Raw genomic sequence first — 24,877 nt, 5'->3', positions numbered from 1 at the left:
GCAAGCCCCCACAAACAGGAATGTGGTCATGAGAAACTGATTATCTACGTGATGTTGATTGAGAGATAAATATTAACCAGGTTTGGGTGCCCTTCTCTTCTTTGATGTAGCATATTGGATATTTTACATCTACCTTCGAGAACAGTTGGAGCCCAAGTTTAACCTCTTACCTGAAAAGTTCAGGTTTCTCATGGGGGGGTTCAGGTTTCTCATGGGGGGGGGGTTCAGGTTTCTCATGGCGGGGAGGGGGGAGCTTAAAGCAACAACTTTCTGAATCAAACGGAGGGAGTGCTACCAATCCAGCTCCTTTACATCCGCTCTCTTTTCTGTTGTATTGACTACAAAATACACTTCAAATGTGCTGTGAATATCTAGCAGTGGGAACAAAAACAGAAACTATTGGAGAAACTCAGCAGGTCTGGCAGCATCCGTGGAGAGAAAGCAAAGTTAACATTTTGGATCGTAACCCTTCATCAGAACCCTTCTTTCAGGATCACTGGACCTGTAACCTTTATTATAACCTAATAAATAGTTGATGGGTTTTGGACATAAACTTCCCTGAAGCAATACTAGTAGTTTTAAAGAGAAGCAAATTTAACTTGTACAATAACTACTTCAAACTCTCAATTTCTGAAAGCTAATAAACTTAATTAATTGCACATTTTTGGTGCCCCTACTGTCACAAACTGCATAGATGATCAGGCACAAGCAATTGTCCATGATAGTCTCAACTGGGTGGTTTTTCCAGAGATTACTAGGTGAGAATATTCTCAGACAATAGGAAGAAAACAAATATAATGCAATGTATCAACTAGGTTATTGTTAGGCATTCTGCTACCTGGTCAAAGACCACTTTGGACTGGTAAGTGTTTGACTGCATGCATGCTCATCACCTGTTAATGTGAAAGTACAAACAATATCGTCATAAAGTGCAACATGTATGAAATAGATATTTTATTGGCCATTGTAAATATTCATTCTATACCATAGCACATCAAATTCTAAATAAACACGTTGTTAGCATGATCTCCAGTTCTGGTGCAAAATGTTCAAAAAAACAGAAAGGAAGTTGGGGTGACTGTAATCAGAAGCCACCCCACGTTAGCCTCGCCACGTGATCAGTCTTCTGTTTGGTTGGCTTAATAAAGCCCAAAAACTCCAGCTCAGAAACAGCACGAATAAAACGAGCACTGATAAATTTCGTCAAGGAAAGCTGTGTGCTTCGAAAGTCCTATTTAAAATTTAGGCAAGTTACATAACATTTCCTATCATTAATCTTTCTTTTCTATGACTATCCCTGGTTCTGGACACTACTCATTTATGGCAATGTAAATGAAGAGACAGTCCAAATTATTTTCCTCAATCTCCATTTAAGAATGGGGAGCGCTGAGTGAATGCACTATGTGATCTTTCCTGTGTTCGAACATCCAAGTTCAACTCTTGATCAGTGCTTCACAGCCTGTCACACTGAGGCGGGAGTGAGTTGCTATGATTGGCCTTGAGTCATGGCTAAGAAAGCACTTTGAAGAGAAAACTCGTTTTATTTGAAAAATATTTTTTTAAAATCATATGGATGGAGGGACAGGATCAGAATTGGCTGCGATTTCCTGAAATACTGGAAGAGTCGCATGATCTTGCAGATAACAAAGAAAGGGAGGCTTCACTTATTGTGTAGCAAATTGAGACTTGCAAACAAGCAGAGATATACTGCCATTCAATTGCCTAATGTACCACAATTACTTGTGCATTGTCTGTTATCTGACTCTAAGTTTGCTTGCCTTTTCTTCTCCTCTGGCGTCTCTATCTACATTCCTGTCTCGAAACATTTGTCAAACCTCATCAACAGGTGGTTTCATAATGACAAGAAGTGATTCATGCCCATAGCCAGGAAGCTGATTGGAAAGTTGAAAAATAGCAATTACTTCAAAATGAAACCTAGTCACATTATTGCATTTAAAAAAATGAACTAGTTTTAAATAAAAATTGGAAACAATTCAGTTTAATTGCACGCATGAATTTTGGTCACTGATTAGTCACCGTCTACAAGTCTGAAGCATGCAACATTATAAGAAACAAACTCTAGCATGGCTTTCACCAACCTCACTTCCTCCCCCTCCCTTTCTCTCTCTCACACACATGCACAAAACTGTGCCTAATGGTCCCTTTCAGAAGTGGATTGTTACCACGTCTCTGAATCAACCAGCAAACCATCTCAGCTGCCCATGCATAGTAGGGGTGGCTGGAACGATTGCTGAATTGTTTGAATGAATTCCAATTGCAGGGGGAAAGGTGAGGAAAAATTGTGGTATCAAGGAGATGTTTAAAAAGAAAAGACCCCTGCACCCTGGGAGCTTCCTCTTACACAGCCAAATGGAACTAATGGTCCAATTCAGATTCCTTTTTCCTTCGTGAAGCTTAGGATAGCACATTCTGTTCAACATCTCAAGGTCATGGCAGAGAACACTGGTTTTGTTTAACTGAATGCTAGGTCACTTAGCACAGCATAATTCAATATACTCCATTCCTTGCATATCTCGAAAAGGATTCGGGTCGGGCTGGCTTCACCAAATGGTCATGAAACAATAGACTAGTGACCACAACTTATCGTCTTTCTCTCAAACACCCTGTCTGAGCCAGGATATAAGTGGGGCTGGGCTGTTGGTGGGTGGGCATGTCCTGAACTCTTGCATTTCATTGCCATAGCAACATTGTTCAATTTTACAAAAATTATAAAATGAGAAGATCAAAAATAAGAAAATGCCTGATCTGGGTTTTGCCTCAGTTGCATTTTCCCGCACGTCCCCCATAATCCTCTGGAGAAGTTAACCCTGCCTGACTATTTCATGGTTAGAACAGACACACATCACACTGACAGTGTGCATTGTATGTGACAGGAAGCATGATGAATAGATTGTAACATCTGCCTGTGTGCACATTAGCATTTGCAGTCTCCCATTGAGCTGCATGCATGAGCCGGAGGATGTACGAAAATGTAATTTATTGCAGGGTCTGAAGAGTGACAGCTAACAGTGCCAGGAAGCCTTCACAATACAGAAGATTTCACTGACACATTTATCTACACGTCGTACTTAACATAAACTACTTTTGTTGCTATGGGTTTCTAATAATAGAACTGGTCGGTATGGAAATGCAAGAAAGGATACTGCAGAACTTGATCCACCTGTCCTTTACCCGGTTTATCTGGGTCTTGTCCTTCTGAAGCACTAACCACAGTAACAAATGCCTAGGAATAAAGAAAAATCCAGTTCAAGTAACAGCAAAAGCAGCAGCACAGATACACTGTCTGGCCACACGGCCATTTTCAGTCTCATAAGCAACTCTTGCTAAACAAAAGAATTATAATTAAGGGGTAAAGTGTACTTAGTTTGAGAGACGTTCATCCATTCAATCTTCCTAAATAATATGTCTTATCAAAACGGCCGGATTTTCAGAAGGTATAAAGGAAGCAGCAAGACAAAGAAAGTTCTATCAAGCAAACTGATTTTATTTTAAGCAATTAAAAATAACAGGGATGTTCACTGATGATTGCACCATGTTCAGCACCAGTCACAATTCCTCAGATACTGAAGCAAATGCAGCAAGACCTGAACAATATCCAGGCTTGGGCTGACAAATTGCATTTAATATTTGCACCACACAAAGGTGCCATACAATGACCATCTTCAACAAGAGAAAATCTAACCATCTCCCCTTGACGTTCAATGGCATTACCATGAATTCCACACTATCAACTACCTGGGGGTTACCACTGACTCGAAATTGTGTCAAAATCCTGGAACTCATGTTCCCAACAGCATTGTGGATTGATCCATAGTGCACAGATTACAGTGGGTCAAGAAGGCAGCTCACCACCATCTCTTTCAGGGCATCTATGGACAGACGATAAATGCTGGCCCAACAAATGATGCCTACATCCTATTAATGATTTTGAAGATAAATAAAGCAGCTTAGCAGTATACCATGATGAGAGCTCCAACTGCACTGCTGCATGGTGACAGGACAACGTCTAGAGGGCTCATTCCCCACATAACCAATGTTCCAAATTTCAGTCAGTATATTAAATATTCTTTCAGATTGCAAACAATTCTTCCAAATCCACCATTATCTACCCAATATCTCGGAACACAATATCACAATATAACAGGGAACTCTTACTCTCTTTCTTCTGGAGTTCTCTGCCTAAAGGCAGGTCTGACTCACAGAGCTATGAGTGGTAAGGTACATAGGTAGGTCAACAATTCAGCCAGTCAGAATGGGGATGAAACTCTGTGGCTTTGGTACAGGCTCCAAATCCTTGCCAAGACATGGCTGACCAGGATTCCCTCCTGCTCTTACCACCTGGCATTGGTGTACATTGGAAGGATTTGCAAAATGATACCCACCCTGCTTGGCTGCGGTATGGATGCACTTTCCTCGGTCATTACATCACACAGATCCTGGGTTCATAGGGACACTACCCACTGCATCTTCTGACCTCCCTTTACTGTTTACATCCACATCGCAACACGTTTCCAGCAGTTAGTGCACAGAGTGAGCATTTTGTCAAGAATCCCGGTTTGCAATATCATTTATCCAAAAATCAGGCAGAAAGCAAGTGCATTCTTCATCAATATACCCACATATTTAAACGGAGGTCGACAGAAACTCTGATTAACCCGACATGCAGTCACTCAGCCAATAAATGGTACTATTTAAGAAGTTGGATGGATAACAGTACACAGTGAAACAGTGACATTTATACTCTTTCATGCATAAAACAGACGCCACTCAGTTTCATTCTAAAACTGAAAACAGAAAACCACTTTCTGTAAGCTCAATCTAACAGAGCTCATTAAAAAAGATGCCAAGGCCTGTATAAAACAGACAGCTCTTTGACTATTGTCTGTAAGATGTGCACTCACTACCAATATAAAATGTGTAAAAAGTCTCTGGCCAATAAGTTTGGAATAATTCAAGATAACAACCAATTAAATTGCTAACAGGATTCGAAGGGAAAGCTGTATATAGGCTAGTCATAACCAGGAATTTATTGGTGTTAGGCCAATCAGGTCTGTTCCAGGATATCACTCAGAATGCTGGAAGCTCCTCATTAGTATAATGGTTAGTATTCACGCTTATTACACAGGAGGGGGTCCACTTCCTGATGGGGAGAGCTTGATCTCTGTGCAATTAAAAGCATCAGTCTTTGTGGTCAGGACATTCAGCAGTTCACCAAAAGGTTGGTATCGCCAAACTGTGAAGGTCGGTCGCGCCTTTCACCGTTAGCATCCAGGAACCCCTTTCCAATGGGTGTACCTACACCATACAAACAGAAGCCATTCAAGACAACAGCTCATGACAAAAATCTCAAAGAGCTACGAGAGGGTGGGTAATAAATGTTGGCCATATCAGCAATGCCCACACTAAAAAACAAATGATAGAGATCCTGCCCTTATTCAAAGGATTTTGAAACTGCCATCAATTAAAGTTACTGCCCAAAAGTACGTTATCTATTATTTCTGTGTCGTGGGCAGGGAGCTTCTTCCTAATTCAAATGCCAGACAACCGAATGAAACACCACCTTAAGCAGCAGGCTATCCTAAAGTAATAGGCAAAAGTGAGGATTGCTGATGCTGGAAATCAGAGTCGGGATTAGAGTGGTGCTGGAAAAGCACAGCAAGTCAGGCAGCATTCAAGGAGCTTTTGTGCAAAATGTTGATTTTCCTACTCCGCGGATGCTGCCTGACCTGCTGCGCTTTTCCAGCACCACTCTAATCTATCCTAAAGTAGTTCTGAGCAGCAAACAGCACAAGCTTGTTGAGGCTGCACATAACTCATGGGGTGATTCATCAGGTCGCTACTGCACAGGGTCAAACAAATGTGGCAAATTCAGCAGACAATAAAATACTTTACATAGCCCTTGGAGCTGGCCCCTTACATGTTGATGTCAGCAATTCATAAACACAAGTGATAGAAATTCCAAGAGGCAAATAATTTAAAGGAATCATAACCTCAACCATACTCAGGATCCTTCGAGGGACTGTTGCAGCAGTGGGGAAAAAGAAATGCAATTTACTTAATCATCTCTGTTGCACATCAACTTCTTTCATCAATGCTCCTCCTTTCTCAAGCATTTGGCTTCTACTTAACATTCGATTCTATACTACTTTTGGCTACACAGGTAAAACTGGCCACTTTTCTGAGCGAATGGTGACCCAACAGTTGCTTGCCATCAAACTCATGGGATTTCTCATCAGCCAATGCCCTGGAGCTGCTTTTCCAGTGTGGGCCATTGGATGGCAATCAAAAAGAGGGAAACCTCCGCTCCCTCAGCAAGAAGCAAACTACGGCACCTACACTGTAGCCCTGGCTGAGGCAAGCTAATTCAGCCATAAACAAAACAGTTGTCCCAAATTAGTCCACTGAGTCATCAGGGAGTTATAAAAATAATTTTAATAAAATTTTATGTTTGTATTTGGAACCAAAGCCATGTAAAATCCAATGGATAAAAACAATAATTGCGATCTCATGCACTCTTTAAGAACGCACACAATAGAACAAGGTCTCAAAGGGAATGCTGTCTATTCCATCTGGTACAGGAAGTTACAGCTAAATGACATCTCTGCCTGAAACAGCTGTTCCCACCATTCAAAATTATCGTGCAATTTTATTTTTAGAAAAATTTCAAAATTTCTATTTCTGCCTATCATGGTTGGAACTATTGTCATTAAATTTTAGTGCGAGTCAAATCACAGGTGTCTGGAATTGTTTCCAGCCAGTTGGGAGTATTGGTGTAAAGTTTGCACTATGCCGTTAAATTACTGCGACGTCCTGCAAAGGGAAGTTAAACTGGGAAACTTACTACTTTCCTGAATTTGACCAGAATTCAACCAGCACAGCGGGTGGGAAAATGGGCGGTAATAATAAATGGCTGAGGCCTTGAGATTAGCCAAACAGGAAGCTAATATGGTGCCAGGTGGAGATAATGCTGGCTTTGATAACTTAACCTTAGGTGTTTATTTCAAGTCAGCCTGGTCTACCTCAGATTACCCAAGAAGGGGAAAGGATTCTCAGAAATGTGAACAGGTGAAGCTCACTGTCTCGTGTTCCTATTGTGCAGCAAATCCACAAGTAGGTCTGTCCACTGAAAGGCCAAAAGGATGTTTTCCCTACCATGTGAATGAGGGATGTGATAACTGAGCTTCAGTGCCAGTGTGATGTAGGCTGGACATTCCAATGACTGATGGATCATATTAAAAACACATTCCACTGACCTGTGACAGCTGGCAGCATGCCACTTGTGCTCAACTAGCTCAGAGAAGCATATCCTCCATTAGATATGATTCTGTCAATTAATAAATAATCTGGAGTAAGCCAAGACTCTCAGTGAAAATCAATTTAAGACCCTCAGCCAGGCCTGCAGTGTGATGCATTTGCATGTGCTAGAAACTGCATGCGTGAATACACAGGACCATATACACATTCACTGCACCTTTTTCCATAAGGAAGAGGGCTGTGGTGCCAGCCAAACTCTCCTGCATCCCCATGGCAACACCAGGACCAATCAGAAATGACCTGCCTGGTCTGAGCATTAAGATAACTGTTCTTGCTGCATCTCCATGCAGATATCAGCCTGACCAATCACCATCCTCTTCTCATTCTGTATAAAGTTGTCTCCCTTTTCTCCAGTCTGATTCTTGTGTCCAATGAGTGCAAGACAAAAAAAAACTTCAACTTAACATCTCCTTTAGTTCTGGTTTAGTTCTGAGCTGAAAAGAAACTTCAAAGTTTGGGAGCTCTGGAAATAGCCACACAGCGTTGTCTATTGTGGGGCTGCTGGAGGAGAGCACACAGGTCTTTAGAGGCCCAGGTCATTTGAAGACAAGGCTACATTGACCTGTTGCTCGTAAGCTACCTGTTCCGAAGAGATATCTAACTGCTTAATAGTCTGCAACTTTTCAACAGTATAATTTTGCAACTTCAGGCATAGGAAGAATTGCAGTACATCAGCAGGAATTTAGCCTGTAACCACGACAGAGATCAAGCTTAAAATTGGCTGTTGGACAACAGTCAATAAATAAATTCATTTTGAAACTGTAACATCACATTTTTACAGTCTTAACATTTCGGATTTAATTAGATGGAATAATATTTCTCATCATCAGATGGATTTATTGTCTTCCAGGTTAATAATGATGTGGACAGAGTACTGACTGCCAGACAGGATACACGGAGTAGGAATAAATGCATCTTTTTTTGAATGGCAGCATTGACTAGGGAGTGGATCAGTGCTTGGACCCTAGCTATTCACAATAAATACCGTGATACATCTCCACGGCACAAAGCTGAGGGAGAAGGTGAGCTGTGAGGAGGATGCAGAGATGCCTCCCTGTGATTTGCACAAGTTGAGTGAGTGGGCAAAAAGCACAGCAGATGAATATAATGTGGATAAAAGTGAGATTAACCACTTTGGTAGCAAAAACAGAAAGGTGGATTATTCTCCAAATGACAATTTAGAGAGGGGAGGTCACAGATTAAGGATATGGGGTGGGATATTTCTGATTGAGATGAGAAGTAATCTCCTCACCCAGAGTCTGTGCAATTCTCCGTTACAGAAACAGCTGAGGCCAAAATATTAAACGCTTTCAACAAGGAGTTAGGTATAATTCTTGGTGCTAAAGAGATCAAAGGGTACAATTGAAAGCAGGAACACAGTACTGTTGGATGAACAGCCTTGATCATATTGAATGAAGAACCAGCAGGAAGGTCCTGTTTGCTAAGTTCCCCAGAATATATAGCTGCATACAACTGGACTCCTCCTTAGGTGAAAAGGTCAGCTTGGTTCAGTACAAGGCTGAACAGAAATATGAAAACAGACTTCATTCTTGTTTTCACAGCTGAGATGTATGCTCTTATACAACACCGTGAAACAGCTGATAAAGTGATCCTCATGCTCTGGATGTAAGCGGAAATTTATTCTCATGCGACACAGATCATAAAACCTTAACGTAACCCTATTCAGTTTGATGAACATTAGTGGCAAGTCACAGAAAGGTTCTGTGCCAAGCAAGTCCAGGAAACTCACTGTTGACTTGATTCTACAATATCTGAGTGAGGCACGTTGTAAAATTGTGGTTGTGAATATTGAAGCTTAACAATTAGTACTGATGCTTCATTGATGAATGAAGCATAAATCAGAACAGCAATATTTGTTGGTTCCTAAACACAGCTTGAAAGATATGTAATTTAATGGCAAGAGCCTAAAGAGGTACATTAAGTTTGAAGGATTAGGCACTCCTAGTAAAATTACTATATTAACTGGGGGAGGCAATGATCTTATGGTATTATCGCTGGGCTATTAATCCTGAGACCCAGAGAATGTTCTGGGGACCAAGGTTCGAATTGTGCCATGGAATTTGAGTCTAATGTTGACCATGAATCTATTGTCAGGAAAAACCCATCTGCTTCACTAATGCCCTTTAAGGAGTGAAATACCTGGTCTGGCCTACATGTCACTCCAGACCCACAGCAAAGTGGTTGACTCTTTTCTGCCCAATGGGCAATAAATGCTGGCCGAGCTAGTGATGCCCTCATCCCCTGAACGAATAGAGAAAAAAATTAGCTGGAAAGCAAGACATGAATATAATTTGAGCGACAAAGAAACAAAAACCCACCTGCAACCAGTCATACAGGTTAATCAATCGCCCGCATTCCAGGTGAAGTTTATAGACTATACAAATATCAGGTGCTGTATTAGTAATGGTTCCTCCCTCACTCCTCAAGGCTTCATTCTGTTCCAGTGCAAAATGGTAAAATTAGATTAAATTTCCTTTTAGAAAGATGCCACGTGCTGTATAATAACGGTATTTGTGGAACTGAAAGTGAAACCGTGTTTCATAAAATCAGGGAGTAAAAAATGAGGTCTGCAGATGCTGGAGATCACAGCTGCAAATGTGTTGCTGGTCAAAGCACAGCAGGTTAGGCAGCATCTCAGGAATAGAGAATTCGACGTTTCGAGCATAAGCCCTTCATCAGGAATAAGAGAGAGAGAGCCAAGCCGGCTGAGATAAAAGGTAGGGAGGAGGGACTAGGGGGAGGGGCGATGGAGGTGGGATAGGTGGAAGGAGGTCAAGGTGAGGGTGATAGAGCATCAGAAAAACATTCTAAACCAAATCTAAGTATTTAGCTTTCATGTCTCTACATCAAAACAAAAAGAGCTAGTAAGAGGCAGCTACTTAAGCTCGATTTTATAATTAGCTGAATCAAAGGGAATTATATGGATGAAATTATTAAATGCTTCAATAAATAATTAATAATAAACAATTAGTGGAATAAATACAAAATAAAAAAGCTAGTGCTAATTCACTAGTAGCCCATCAGGAAGCAAATATACTAAATGGTTAAGTTATGACTGATTGTTTGCTGTGTTTTACCTGTAGATAATTGTACGGCTTACTTAAAGCTGTCTGCAAGGCAGTGCGAGGGGTAGCATTTAAGTGTTTACGAATAGTGCTGGCACCACTGAAATATACAACCTCATGGAGTGGCTGGGTCTCCGGTGGCAAAAGATACTGCCTGCAAAAGGCACAAAAAACACATGTAGTTGACATTTACAACCTCAAAAAACATATCCATCTCAGCTGACTAGTTAGAGTTCACTCTGCTCCAATAAAGAACCTCATTTTCTTATCGAGTACATCCAGCGGGAGATAAAACACTCTCACACTAGTGTTTCTCTTCTGTTCTTTGCAAAACGCATTATAATACATTTTAATGCAAAAGTGGACCACAAATAAGACAACCACTGTTAACCACAATAAGGAATTCAGGAAGGAGTTCTAAATCCAAACAGTGGTGAGGGTGTGGAACTTGTGAGTGAGTGGAGCAGCTGGGACAGATAGCACAGATGCATTTAAAGGAAAGCGAGGTAGGTACACCAGAGAGAGAGAAGAAAATAGAAGGACATGTTCATAGGATGAGATGAAACTTGCGTGGACCACAAACACCAACTTAGTGTGCTCAGCCAAGTGGTCTATTTCTGTGGTTTAAACTATGTAGCAATTCTCAAGTTGACAGGATTTTTCTAATTTTGCAATCTTGGGCAGGGATGTTAAACAGTTGAAGCTGGAGTCGAGACGAGCAATACCTGACATTACAGCAATGGCAGCTGATTAAAGTTTGCAGGCCACACATTTCTATCATCAATGTTACTTGCAGCAACAAGAGAGTGTTTCCAAGTCATTGCCTGGCAACTGGGAAGAAGAACTAACATTACATTCTTAAAGACAAACACAGATTGAATCATGTTTGGTAAAACAATGAACATTCAGCTCTGGGTGGTGTGAAGAGAGCAGAAATGTCCAACTATGTCAACAGGCAAGCAGAAACAAGAACTGCCTCTCAGCAGATGATGAGTGCAATGCTTGAAAAATGATATGCTACAATAAATTTCTCTTCTTTCCTGGTTATGCTTTAATTTTATTTCTTCAAAATTATTTTTCAGTTTTATTTGCAAATTGACTGATCCAAAGTATGTTTCAGTCTGATGGTTTCAACTGAGCTCGGAAATTTTAAACTCATTTAAAGTTAGGGCAATTGCTTACAAATAACAAGAATTGGCTCTAAGTTGTATGCTTTAATTTTTTTCAAGCTGGTATTTTGACTGTACTCTATGTAGCAAAAGGGCAAAACAGAACAAGCAAATTCTAAAAGCAATTGTCGATTTTCATAGCCAAGGATCCATTCCTCAGCTTTCATTTTAAATGTTATCCACAAATTGTATAGCTGGGAGTTGGCATGGCTCAGTTATCCAGATGGTTACAGTGCAACGCAGAGTGATGTCAATGGTGCAGTTTCAAACCTCCTTGCTGGCTGTGAAAGTTCATGAAGCTCTGCCTACTTACCTTGTCCAACGCCTGCTGAGTGGTGCCCTTCAAGATGTATGTAATAATTGTCTTTCCTCAATGGGTAGAGAGGCTTAAAGAACTGGAACAGGCCTCTCAGACCACCAAACATACGCCAACACATGATATCTTTCTGACCTAAAAACCTTTCATCTCTGTAGGATCTGTATCCATCTATTTCTTGTCTATTCATATACAGGCCGCCTACTTGCGGAACGTTTCAGAGAACACCTCTGGGACACCCGGACCAACCAACCCAACCACCCCATGGCTCAACATTTTAACTCCCCCTCCCACTCCACTAAGGACATGCAGGTCCTTGGACTCCTCCACTGCCAGACCATAACAACACGAAGGCTGGAGGAAGAGCGCCTCATCTTCCGCCTGGGAACCCTCCAACCACAAGGGATGAACTCAGATTTCTCCAGTTTCCTCATTTCCCCTCCCCCACCTTGTCTCAGTCGAATCCCTCGAACTCATCACTGCCTTCCTAACCTGTAATCTTCTTCCTGACCTCTCCGCCCCCACCCCACTCCGGCCTATCATCTTGACCTCCTTCCACCTATCACATCTCCATCGTCCCTTCCCCAAGTCCCTCCTCCCTACCTTTTATCTTAGCCTGCTGGACACACTTTCCTCATTCCTGATGAAGGGCTTATGCCCAAAACGTCGAATTTCCTGTTCCTTGGATGCTGCCTGACTTGCTGCACTTTTCCAGCAACACATTTTCAGCTATTCATGTAACTGTCAAGATGCCTCTTAAAAGCTTCTACTGCCTCCTCTGGCAGTGCATTCCAGACACTTATCACCCGGTGTAAAAAAACCTTGCCTCTCACAACCATTTTAAACTCTTCCCTCTTTTACCGTTAACTTACGTATTTTATATTTCTACCCTGGACTCCAACTATCCTCTCATAATTCTGTAAATTTCTATGAGGTCACCCCACAGTCTCCAACATACAAAGGGGGAGGGAAAGTAGCCCAAAGTCGTGGTCCACATTGGCACCAATGACATAGGTAGGAAGAGGGATGAGCATGTTAAGCATGCTTTCAGGGAGTTAGGTTGGAAGCTCAGAGTTAGAACAAACAGAGTTGTTGTCTCTGGTTTGTTACCTGTGCCACATGATATAGAGTCGAGGAATAGGGAGAGAGAGCAGTTAAATGCATGGCTACGGGGATGGTGCAGGAGGGAGAGATTCCGGTATCTGGATAACTGGGGTTCTTTCTGCGGAAGGTGGGACCTCTATAAACAGGATGGTCTACACCTGAACCTGAGGGGCACCAGTATCCTTGGGGGGGAGGTTTGCTAGTGCTCTTTGGGGCGGGGGGGGGGGTTTAAACTAACTCTGCAGGGGCATGGGAACCTAGATTTGGAGTGTAGGGAGGTTAGGAACATGGCATCAATCTCGAAGGAGGGTGCCTGTAAACAGGAAGGTGGCTTGAAGTGTGTATACTTCAATGCGAGAAGTATACGAAATAAGGTAGGTGAACTTGCAGCGTGGGTTGGTACCTGGGATTTTGATGTTGTGGCTATTACGGAGACATGGGTAGAACAGGGACAGGATTGGCTGTTGCAGGTTCCAGGGTTTAAATGTTTTAGTAGGGTCAGAGGTGGGGGTAAAAGAGGGGGAGGTGTGGCATTGCTTGTCAAAGATAGTATTACAGCGGTGGAAGGGACGATGGATGAAGACTGAGGTAGTTTGGGCTGAGCTTAAAAGTAAGAAAGGTGAGGTCACCCTGTTAGGAGTTTTCTACAGGCCTCCTAATAGTCCTAGAGATGTAGAAGAAAGGATTGCGAGGATGATTCAGGAGAAGAGTGAAAGTAATAGGGTGGTTGTTATGGGGGACTTTAACTTTCTAGATATTGACTGGGAAAGCTATAGCTCGAGTACATTAGATGGGTCGGTGTTTCTCCAATGTGTGCAGGAAGGTTTCCTGACACAATATGTAGACAGGCCAACAAGAGGTGAGGCCATACTGGATTTGGTTCTGGGTAATGAACCAGGCCAGGTGTTAGAATTGGAGGTAGGTGAGCACTTTGGGGTCAGTGACCACAATTCGGTAACTTACTCTAGTGATGGAGAGGGATAAGTGTGCACTGCAGGGCAAGAGTTATAGCTGGGGGCAGGGAATTTATGATGCGGTGAGGCATGACTTAGGATGCGTAGCTTGGAAAAGTAGGCTTCAAGGGAAGGGTGCAATCGGTATGTGGAGCTTGTTCAAGGAGCAACTATTGCGTGTCCTTGATAAGTATGTACCTGTCAGGCAGGGAGTAAAGGGTCGTGTGAGGGAGCCGTGGTCTAATAAGGAATTGGAATCCCTTGTTAAAGGGAAGAGGGCGGCCTATGCAAAGATGAGGCGTGAAGGTTCAATTGGGGCGATTGAGAGTCATAAGGTAGCCAGGAAGGATCTAAAGAGAGAGCTAAGAGCAGCAAGGAGTGGACATGAAAAGTCCTTGGTCAGTAGGATTAGGGAAAACCCAAAGGCTTTCTATAGGTATGTCAGGAATAAAAGAATGACTGGGGTAGGAATAGGTCCAGTCAAGGATAGTAGTGGGAAGTTGCGTGTGGAGGCTGAAGAGATTGGGGAGACATTGAATGAATACTTTTCGTCAGTATTCACTCAGGAACAGGACATTGTTGCCGATGTGAATATCGAGTCACAATTAATTAGAATGGATGGCTTTGAGGTATGTAGGGAAGAGGTGTTGGAAATTCTGGAAAGGGTGAAAATAGATAAGTCCCCTGGGCTTGATGGTATTTATCCTAGGATTCTCTGGGAAGCAAGGGAGGAGATTACAGAGCCATTGGCCTTGATTTTTATGTCCTCGTTGTCTACAGGAATTGTGCCAGAAGACTGGAGGATAGCAAATGTGGTTCCCTTGTTCAAGAAGGGGAGTAGGGATAACCCTGGTAACTATAGGCTGGTGAGTTTCACTTCTGTTGTGGGCAAAGTCTTAGAGAGAATTGTGAGGGATAGGATTTATGAATATCTGGATACGAATAATGTGATCAAGGATAATCAGCATGGTTTTGTGAAGGGCAGGTCGTGCCTCACAAACCTTATTGAATTCTTTGAGAAGGTGACTAAGGAGATGGGCGAGGGTAAAGCGGTTGATGTGGTGTATATGGATTTTAGTAAGGCGTTTGATAAGGTTCCCCATGGTAGGCTACTGCAAAAAATATGGAGGTATGGCATTGAGGGTGAGTTGGAGGTTTGGATTAGGAATTGGCTGGCTGGAAGAAGACAGAGGGTAGTAGTTGGTGGTAAAGGTTCATCTTGGAGTGCAGTTACTAGCGGTGTTCTGCAAGGATCTGTTTTGGGACCATTGCTGTTTGTCATTTTTATAAATGACCTGGAGGAGGGGCTAGAAGGTTGGGTGAGCAAATTTGTGGATGATACGAAAGTCGGTGGAGTTGTTGACAGTGAGGAAGGATGTGGCAGGTTACAGCGGGATATAGATAAGCTGCAGAGCTGGGCAGAAATGTGGCAAATGGAGTTCAATGTAGGTAAGTGTGAAGTGATTCACTTTGGTAAGAGTAACAAGAAGATGGGGTACTGGGCTAATGGTCGGATACTTGGTAGTGTGGATGAGCAGAGGGATCTTGGTGTCCATGTACATGATCTCTGAAAGTTGCCACCCAGGTAAATAGTGCTGTGAAGAAGGCATATGGCGTACTGGCTTTTATTGGTAGAGGAATTGAGTTCCGGAGTCCTGAGGTCATGTTGCAGTTGTATAAGACTCTGGTGCGGCCGCATCTGGAGTATTGTGTGCAGTTTTGGTCGCCATACTATAGGAAGGATGTGGAGGCACTGGAACGGGTGCAGAGGTGGTTTACCAGGATGTTGCCTGGTATGGCAGGAAGATCATATGAGAAAAGGCTGAGGCACATGGGGCTGTTTTCATTGGAGAAAAGAAGGTTTAGGGGTGACTTGATAGAGGTGTACAAGATGATTAGGGGTTTAGATAGGGTTGATCATGAGAACCTTTTTACACATATGGAGTTAGCTATTACGAGGGGGCATAGCTTTAAATTAAGGGGTGATAGATTCTTTACTCAGCGAGTCGTGAGTTCATGGAATGCCCTGCCAGTAGCAGTGGTCGACTCTCCTTCTTTATGGGCATTTAAACGGGCATTGGATAGACATATGGAGGATAGTGGGCTAGTGTAGGTTAGGTGGGCTTGGATCGGTGCAACATCGAGGGCCAAAGGGCCTGCACTGCGCTGTATTGTTCTATGTTCTATGAAAACAAATCAAGTTTCTCCAGACTCTCCTAATGCCGTCCAGTTCTGGTAAACCATTTCTGTACCCTGTCCAAAGCCTCCACATCCTTCTGGTAGTGTGACAATCAGAATTGTACACAATTTTCTAAATGTGGCATAACTGAAGTTCCACACAGCTACAACATGACTTGCTAATTTTGATACTCTATGCCCCAACTGATGAAGACAAATATGCCATACACCTTCTTGACTACCGTATTCACTTTTGTTGCTGCTTTCAGGAAACTGTGGAATTCTACGCCTAGATCCCTCTGAATATTAATACTTCTACAGGCTCTGTCATTTACTGTATACTTCCTTGTTGCATTACACTTTCCAAATCTTCCATCTGTTCAGATTAAATTCCATCTGCCATTTCTCCACCTAAGTCTCCAGCCTATATATACCTGGCAATCCTCCTCACTATCCACAGCTCCCTCAGTCCATGTGTTGTCTGTAATCTTACCAATCAGACCACCTACAATTCTCCCACAAATCATGTACGTATATTACAAACAACGGGGGTGCCAGCACTAATCCCTTCAAAACACCACTGGTCACATATCTCCAGTCAGAAAAACACCCTCCCCAGCTTCTGTTTCTTCTATAACCAAGCCAGTTTTGTATACGTCTTACCAAATCACTGCAAATCCCATGTGACCTCACTTTCTGTATCAGCCTGCCAGGAGGCACCTTGTCAAAGGCCTTGCTAAAGTCCACCTAACCAACATCCACTGCCCTGGCCTCAATTATGTTTGTCATTTCCTCAAAAAACGCAATCAGGGCTTGTGAGACACAATCTCTCCCTCACAGAGTTATGCTGCCCATTGCCAATGAGTCCATATTTTTCCAAACGTGTGTAAATCCTGTCCCTAAGAATCTTCTCCAATGATTTCTCTGCCACTGACGTAAGGCCCACCAATCTGTAATTTCCCGGATTAACCCAGTTGCCCTTCATAAACAAAAATGTTGTGCACTATGCTAATTACTTACTAGTATTTATAATGAAAAAATGATTGAACCATGCTAAAATGCTTTATATTGCAAATTACATACTAGTCATACAAATTTCCAAGCAAATTACAGGCACTTTCCTAGCCTTGATTGTAAGCCATAGATGGAGTTAAAATGCTCGACATTGCCGGAACTCTGCCTTATTTTACCCGACAATCAGGATTACATGTAAGGGTTAAAAAACATCGGCAATAGTTCTGTACAGGGAAAAACAAAATTTATGCTTTAGAGAACTTTAGAATAAATGTATTGCATACTTTGTAAATACTCACTTATACTCATCATCAGTAATACAGCTGCATGGATACACTGAGGGAGTCATTTTGACATCATTATTCTATCAACTGGGGACTAATCAGTCAGAGCAATATTCTGGCTACTAATCATACTGACATCAGTTTGGCAAAAGCAAACTTGAATTTGATTTATTTCCTGTTATGTTAGATTTTGAAACCATATCTTCTTTCAAACAGGCCTTGTGGAAACTCTGCCAAATATCAGAGTTCTGTCCAGACCAGTCACCACTTAAATAATTAACAAAAGGGTTATATTTATCTAACAGATACATTTGTCCGATTGGGGGAGTGGATGACTTCAATTTGAACTTACCAAACCCCAAGTTCAAGCTCAATGATGTAAAAGGTCAAGTCGCCACGGTCCCACAGGAGTATATGGCTACTTTCTTGTTAGACAGAGCCAAGGCCAGTAGTGGTTTAACCAGAGGGTCACCATGCCTCAGACAAGGAGCAAATCTGAGAAGATGGGTCCTTCATGGGAAATTCAACCTGTGCTCTTGGCATCACTCTGCTTTGCCAATCAACCATCAAGCCAACGGAGCTAAGTGACCTCCAAGACTCAACAATACTTTGCTGTGAAGCGGATGTAGATCACAGTTCATCAAAATCACTGGTTATAACCTGGAGACGAGAGTGTGGTGCTGGAAAAGCACAGCAGGGCAGGCAGCATCTGAGGAGCAGGAGAATCAACATTTCGGGCAAACGTTCTTCATCAGGAATCCTGATGAAAGGCTTCCGCCTGAAACGTCCATTCTCCTGCTCCTCGGATGCTGCCTGACCTGCTGTGCTTTTCCAGCACCACACTCTCATCTCTGATCTCCAGCATCTGCAGTCCTCGCTTTCGCCTCATAACCTGCAGACAGGCCATCTAACTCATTCAATCGCAGGAGGGAAAGAAACTGGGGGAAAAAAGGGGGATAAGACAGAAGAAAGAAGTGAACCTACAAGTACAGAAATCATCATAAGCTGTTAAAAAAAACCAAACAATCAGATAGAAGGTAGCAGAGACTGTGGGCAGATTTTTGCAAGCATTCTTAAAGTGTGCAAATCACTTAGTGAGATTCCAGAACAGCCAACACAACTTTTCAACAAGGAGGGACAGGATGCTAAACTGTACAATGAACCAGTTAGTCTGACATCAGTCCCGGGTAAATCTTAGAATCCATTATTTAAAGTAAAATTAGTGAATATTTAAAAATAGGAGTTGATTGATGACAAATGCACATATTTGCAAAGAGCATTGTATTTTACAAATTTAAAGATTTTGTAGGGTGACCACCTGTAACAGATAAAGAACGAACAGTGCATAGAGAGGAAATAGATTTTCAGAACATGTTTAATGGGGTGTCTCATAAGAGATTTTACAGGAAAATACAGCATGTAGAATTAAATATCGAAGATCAAAAGATCAAAACACACTAAGAATTATGAACAGGAGTAGGGCATTCAGCCCGTCAAGCCTGTTCCACTATTCAATAGGGATCATGGATGATCCAACATTCTTTTAGTCTCTTTTCCTGCATTTTCCTTGAAACCCTTGATTTCCCAACTGATCAAGAATCTATCTAGCTCAGGCAAGTGTACACAAGGACTCAACCCCCACAGCTCCCTGTGGCAATGAGTTCCTCTCAATCCTCAGAGGAAATTCCTCCTCAAGTAAGTCTTAAATTGACACCCCTTTATTCTGAGACTATGCCTTCTGATCCTAGACTCTCCCATGAGGAGAAACATTCTGTCAAGTCCTTTAAGAATCTTTTATGTTTCAAAGAGATCACCTCTCATTCTTCTAAATTCTAATGAGTAAAGTCCCAGCCTGTTTAATTTTTGCTCAGAAAACAATCCTTCCATACACAGCATTATTCCAGTCAATCTCCTCTGAACTGCCTCCAATTAAATGACAGTTTTCCTCAAATAAAGCGATCAAAACTGCTTTCACTATTCGAGATGTAGTCTCACCAGCACCGTCTGCAGTAAGACTTCCCTATTATTATATTCCAGCCCCCTTGAAATAAGAACCAACAGTTCACTCGCCTTCCTGATTACCTGCTGTGTTTGTGTTCTAACTTTCTGTGATTCATGTGCAAGTACCCCCAAGTCCTTTCAGGTGCAGCTTTCTGCAGCCTTTCTCCATTTAAATAATACTTCATTCTTTAGTTCCCCCTTCCAAAATGAGCAACTTCACCTTTTCCGATTTGGAGAAAATTTGTTAGCAAACAGAAACACGGGTTAGGTGAAAGGGGACTATTTGTATGGGGGGGAGCAAAAATGATGTCCCTGAGGGGTTTCCGCTTGACCACTTTTGGGCTGCTCTTGGACACAATTTAGACTTGGGCAGTGGAAACGCAATCCCAATCTCTAAGAAAAACCCAGCAAGTTACACAAGTCTTGAGGGGGACTCCGATATATCAGCGTGTTCAGCATGATAGGTAAGTGCTTCACTTTAATGTGAGTTTTCCCTGGAGTGTTGGAGGCTGAGAGGTGAATCATGAGGTGCACAGATTGGCTATTCACCCTATGTCTTTTGCCCAGGGTCAGGGAATCCAAAACTGGAGGGCACATGTTTAGGGTGAGAGGAGAAAGATTTAAAAGGGACCCAAGGGGCAACCTTTTCACACAGAGGGGTGCATGTGTACAGAATGAGCTGCCAGAGGAAGTGGTGGAGGCTGATACAGTTATAACATTTAAAAGGCATCTGGATGGGTATGTAAATACGAAGGGTTTAGAAGAATATGGGCCAAAAGCTGGCAAATGGAACTAAATTAATTTAGGATATCAGGAGCAGCACGACACAGACATGCTCACCAAGTTTAGATTACTTACAGTGTGGAAACAGGCTCTTCGGCCCAACAAGCCCACACCGACCCGCCGAAGCGCAACCCACCCATTCCCCTACATTTACCCCTTTACCTAACACTACGGGCAATTTAGCATGGCCAATTCACCTAACCTGCACATCTTTGGACTGTGGGAGGAAACGGGAGCACCCAGAGGAAACCCATGCAGACACGGGGAGAATGTGCAAACTCCACACAGAGAGTCGCCTGAGGCAGGAATTGAACCCGGGTCTCTGGCACTGTGAGGCAGTTGAGAGGTCCAAAGGAAATCATATCCCTGAATCAATCATGACATTCCAATAGTTCCCACTACCATTTTTTCTGTCTCACCTCACAAGTTTGTCCATAAATTCAAGAACTTCCATCCGCAGTGCCTCAAACCTGCTTAGTTTTTTGGATCTTCTTGATTTCTTCATTTCCATCAAAGTCTATGAAATTAAGAATAATACAGTAGGTTTCAACAACCACTCATTGATAGAATGGATAAACTGAGCACAATGCCTTTGTCCCATTCTCTAATATTGCTGGGGCCTGTTTTTGCAAGCAAGGGTGCTCTCTTGCTGTGACTGGGCTCATACACCTTGCACTGTGCAGCTCTTTCCCCAGACAGAGAAGTGAAACTAGGCAACGATTCCAAGTAGTGTGATCAGCTTAGAATCTGAAGTCATTCTGATCATCATCTAAAGGAAACCAGATTGTGTGAAAGACAGAACATGCGAGACTGAGACAGAGAGGAGGTTAAGAGTTACAAAAGAGAAGTCGGAGATGGAGGGAAAATGAAAAGAAAGTAGTCATTAGAACTACTCAACTTTCACTGCTACTTGGAGCTCCCGGACATACACCAAATAAATATATCCTTTGGTTGTTCAGTACATTTTTGCACTCTTCATATGCCGAACAAAACAATATTACAACTAAGTTGAAAATGATTAAAGTAACATTCAAAATCACACAACACCAGGCTACAGTCCAACAGGTTTATGTTCACCTATGTTTTTGAATGCAAGTCAAATATAGAATTACAGAATGGCCCATGATCAGTCAAAGTGTAAAACAAAAATGTGGTGCTTTCAGATTATCTCTTGTATTTAGCAGGTGCTGACGGACTTCAATGGTTAGAATTAAAGGTCAGGAAATGATGCAAGATAGTAGCTGCATATTTATAATTGTTTATGAGAGAGGTTTTAACATCTATGTATGCATAGGCCAAAGAACCTAGCAAGAGACGTGTGGTAGTAAAAGTACATCTTAACAACTAGAATTTGGGAGACATGGATGGCCGCACAGATAGAAACATAGAAAACTGGAGAAGGAACAGGCCAAAATTCAAGCTTGCCCCACTGCCATTCAGCATAGCCATGGCTGGTCAGCTAACACAGTATCCTATATTGCTTTTCCCCCATACCCTTTGATCCCTTCAGCCCTGAGAACTATATCCAACTCCTTCTTGAAAACAGTCAGTATTTTGGCCTCAACCACTTTCTGTAGCAGAGAATTCCACTGGTCACTACTCTTTGAGGGAAGGGAAGAAATGTTTCCTCATCTCAGAAAACAAGATCAACTATTGATCTTGGAGAGTTCAAAAACAAAAAGAGTTTCCAAAAACAGTATGGAACAGGAATTGATACTTGTCACGCCCGAGCTCTTGAAAATAACCCTATGCTATGGAGGAATCCAGGGTGGCCTTTTAAAACAGACATCCAGTCCATCCCATATGGTAACAAGAAGCTTATGAGAACCTCTGAGATCAAGACTGCTTTTAGCAGAGTAGTATTCAGCATGCAAACTACCAAAAAAATGGCAGTGAATTTAAAACAAAGTTGAAATTTCTGTTGTACACACTGTACTCCCTACTGCCTTCATCAGCTCTCCTCCCATCGTATCGCTCCCTTCCCTGAGGATCTCTGTCAATGTGCCCACACTGACATATGTACAAACCAAACATTAAATCATTATGACTTCTATCGACATTTTTCAAGTAAGGGTTTTAGCAGTGTATACCGTGCCATTTTGTCATCTTTTTTAAAAGACAGAACAGAAACAATCTGGAAATTTGGCAACATTACAGAAAAATAAGGTAATTGAGAATTGAAAACCTTTTGGAGTTCATAAAGGTCAGTCTTTTTCTGTAGTGATTTCTCTGGTGACGTTTTGTTATTTTCATCGCCTTCTTTGTCGTGCATCTCAGGAGCAATGTCTAGATACGAATGAGAAAAGATTTTTGTAAGATACAGTGAGGTAGTTTGTTTCCCCCTCCAAAGAACAGTTACAGTCATAGTGTCATAGAGATGTACAGCATGGATACAGACCCTTCGGTCCAACCCATCCATGCTGACCAGATATCCCAACCCAATCTAGTCCCACTCCCAGCACACGGCCCATATCCCTCCAAACCCTTCCTATTCATATACCTTTTAAATGTTGCCATTGGAGAAGCCACCACTACTTCCTCTGGCAGCCCATTCCATACAAGTATCACCCAACAACTACTTCGGGACAAGAAAAAATAAAACTGACATAAAAACAGAATCTTCTTGTGATAGTGTGAGGTAAATGCCACTCACCAAATGGCATTACTTCGCCTGTCCACTGCTGGGCGACAATGCTATTAACAAAAAGGGCCAAATAGCTGCTGACTGTGCTCCCTTTGCTGTTACAGAAGGCAATCCAGCCTCTAGAAGCACTTCAGAGACTCCATCAGCTAAAGGCTAATTTGATCAACACAAGAAACAAAAAAAAACACAAAGGTATTTAAAAGAAATGAGTTTTCCTCTCATTTATTTTTAAGACAAAGCGATACCAGTACGCGAGCAATAAAGGAATAGAAAGATATGCAAATCAGGTTTGATAAAACAAGGAGGGAAGACAGACTCGTGAGGAGCTTAAACAGTAGCCTTGTCTAAATGGCCTGTTTTTTGTCCTGTTATAACAATGCAATGTCTTTGTTCATTAGTTATAAAAATATTAAAGATCGGGGATAAAGCTTTTGGACTAGACAGTTAAAGGTGGGAGGTCATCTAATGAAACCTCCAACTGGAGTTGGCAACTTCATTAAAACATCCAAGTGGCCTTAAGTACTCCCATTGTAAATGTTTGTGCAACTGTCTGATCAGGACCAAGACTTTTTAAAATCGGAATCAAAACTAATTGGCATGGAATTGTTTAAAACCAATAAGGCAGATTGGTCTCTTACACATGTAACGCCAATAGTTAGCAGGAAACTCTCATTGTAGGCTTAACACAAACACAAACAAGCAGAGAGTATGCCTGCCTAGCTGTCAGAGGGGTTTGAAAATATCTTTTCACCTCAGAAATAAAGTTCCCAAGGCAGCCATCAGCCAAAGGGTTTCTTCTCTGTTGCCTTCTAAACCAACTGGCAGGGTTGTCCATTAAATGCGTTTTGGTTGTCAGTGGGTCAGGGATAGAGAACACTCATTACATGGAAAAAAAACCTGACAATCTCATCCAAAGATCATTGAGATAAATGGCGAGTGCACTGGAAAAATTCACATTGCCACCATTAGTTTTGCTTAACTGCTGACCCGTGTCTTAATTCATCTGACATTACACAACAGAGGATGACAAATGGATTTCATTTCTCCTTCACTGGAATTCCTCAGCATGATAAACATAACTCATGACTAATAGGTTGTGACCATCACAATTAACTGGAACAAAAGGTCTTGTATCCATTTCTACATTCACTGAAGCAAACGGTGACCAACTCCAAACTGATTAGGTATTGCTCAAAATCCAGCAACAGTCTGTAAGCACACTGATTTAAAACAAAAGATAGGAAAGAGTGGTCAGGGATATGGCCGATGAAATTTGGTGCAGGGGAGTGTAAAGTGTTGTATTTTAGAAGGAAGTGGCAATTATAATTAAATGGTGCAACTTTGAAGAAGGTGCAGGGACACAGAAACGTGGAGGTTTAGATATGCAAATTAGATAAGTAAACAGTTGGACAAATTGAGAAGACTGCTGAAATTGTACATCCTTTGAATTTATTAATATGAATAAAATGAAAGAATTATGCCAAAACGTTTTAAATCACAGGTTAGCCTCTGTGACAGAGCTGTGTCGAATTGTGCCCTACCCCATGGAGGTTGTCTCAACTTTCGACAGAGTGTGCAGAGGAGATTTTCTCTAACTTTACCAGAGTTGAGGAACTTCGATTGCACGGAGAAACTAAAGATGGGACTGTTTTCCTCAGAACAGAAAGGTGAAGGAAAGATTTGATCGAGAAGGCGGGGAGAATTGGTTTCCATTTACTAACAAGAGTTCACAAATGAGAGATGATCAACCAAACACACCTTAGTGGCAATGAAATGGCTTTTAAAAAACAACTCAAAAGTTATGACAATCTGGAATGCAATACTTAAAGGATGTTGGAAGTAGATTTATTATTATATGCAAAAGAGAAGTGCACCAAGTCCGAAAAAGGGGAAATTTGCAGAACTATTGAAAAAGAGCAGTGAGTGGAACTAATGAGACAACTCTTTCAAACAGGCACAATGCACCAAAGGATCTCTTTGTATAGTTCTAGGAAATTGAATTGAATGAAA

At 41.9% G+C, this 24,877-nt stretch overlaps 1 protein-coding gene across 2 annotated transcripts in view; it reads right to left on the bottom strand.

Annotated features, from left to right (window-relative positions):
- Positions 1 to 925: 925 nt before the first annotated feature.
- The window catches only part of orc3 (origin recognition complex, subunit 3), a 70,146-nt gene continuing 46,194 nt past the window's right edge, over positions 926 to 24,877 (bottom strand). The window contains exons 15-21 of one of the 2 annotated variants that reach the window (XM_060856917.1): positions 22,409 to 22,509; positions 20,643 to 20,740; positions 10,434 to 10,575; positions 9,675 to 9,791; positions 9,496 to 9,597; positions 3,165 to 3,244; positions 926 to 1,190 (exon numbers count right to left, since the gene is read on the bottom strand). In XM_060856917.1, the coding sequence (XP_060712900.1) occupies positions 1,085 to 1,190; positions 3,165 to 3,244; positions 9,496 to 9,597; positions 9,675 to 9,791; positions 10,434 to 10,575; positions 20,643 to 20,740; positions 22,409 to 22,509 (746 nt within the window). In that variant the 3' untranslated portion in view covers positions 926 to 1,084. The remainder of the gene's footprint in view (positions 1,191 to 3,164; positions 3,245 to 9,495; positions 9,598 to 9,674; positions 9,792 to 10,433; positions 10,576 to 20,642; positions 20,741 to 22,408; positions 22,510 to 24,877) is intronic. The other variant, XM_060856920.1, reaches the window with a different exon arrangement.

Source organism: Hemiscyllium ocellatum, chromosome 3 (assembly GCF_020745735.1).
Source record: "Hemiscyllium ocellatum isolate sHemOce1 chromosome 3, sHemOce1.pat.X.cur, whole genome shotgun sequence".
NCBI lineage: Eukaryota > Metazoa > Chordata > Chondrichthyes > Orectolobiformes > Hemiscylliidae > Hemiscyllium > Hemiscyllium ocellatum.
Note: the sequence above shows the minus strand (reverse complement) of the source record. Positions and strands in the feature narration are given on the sequence as shown.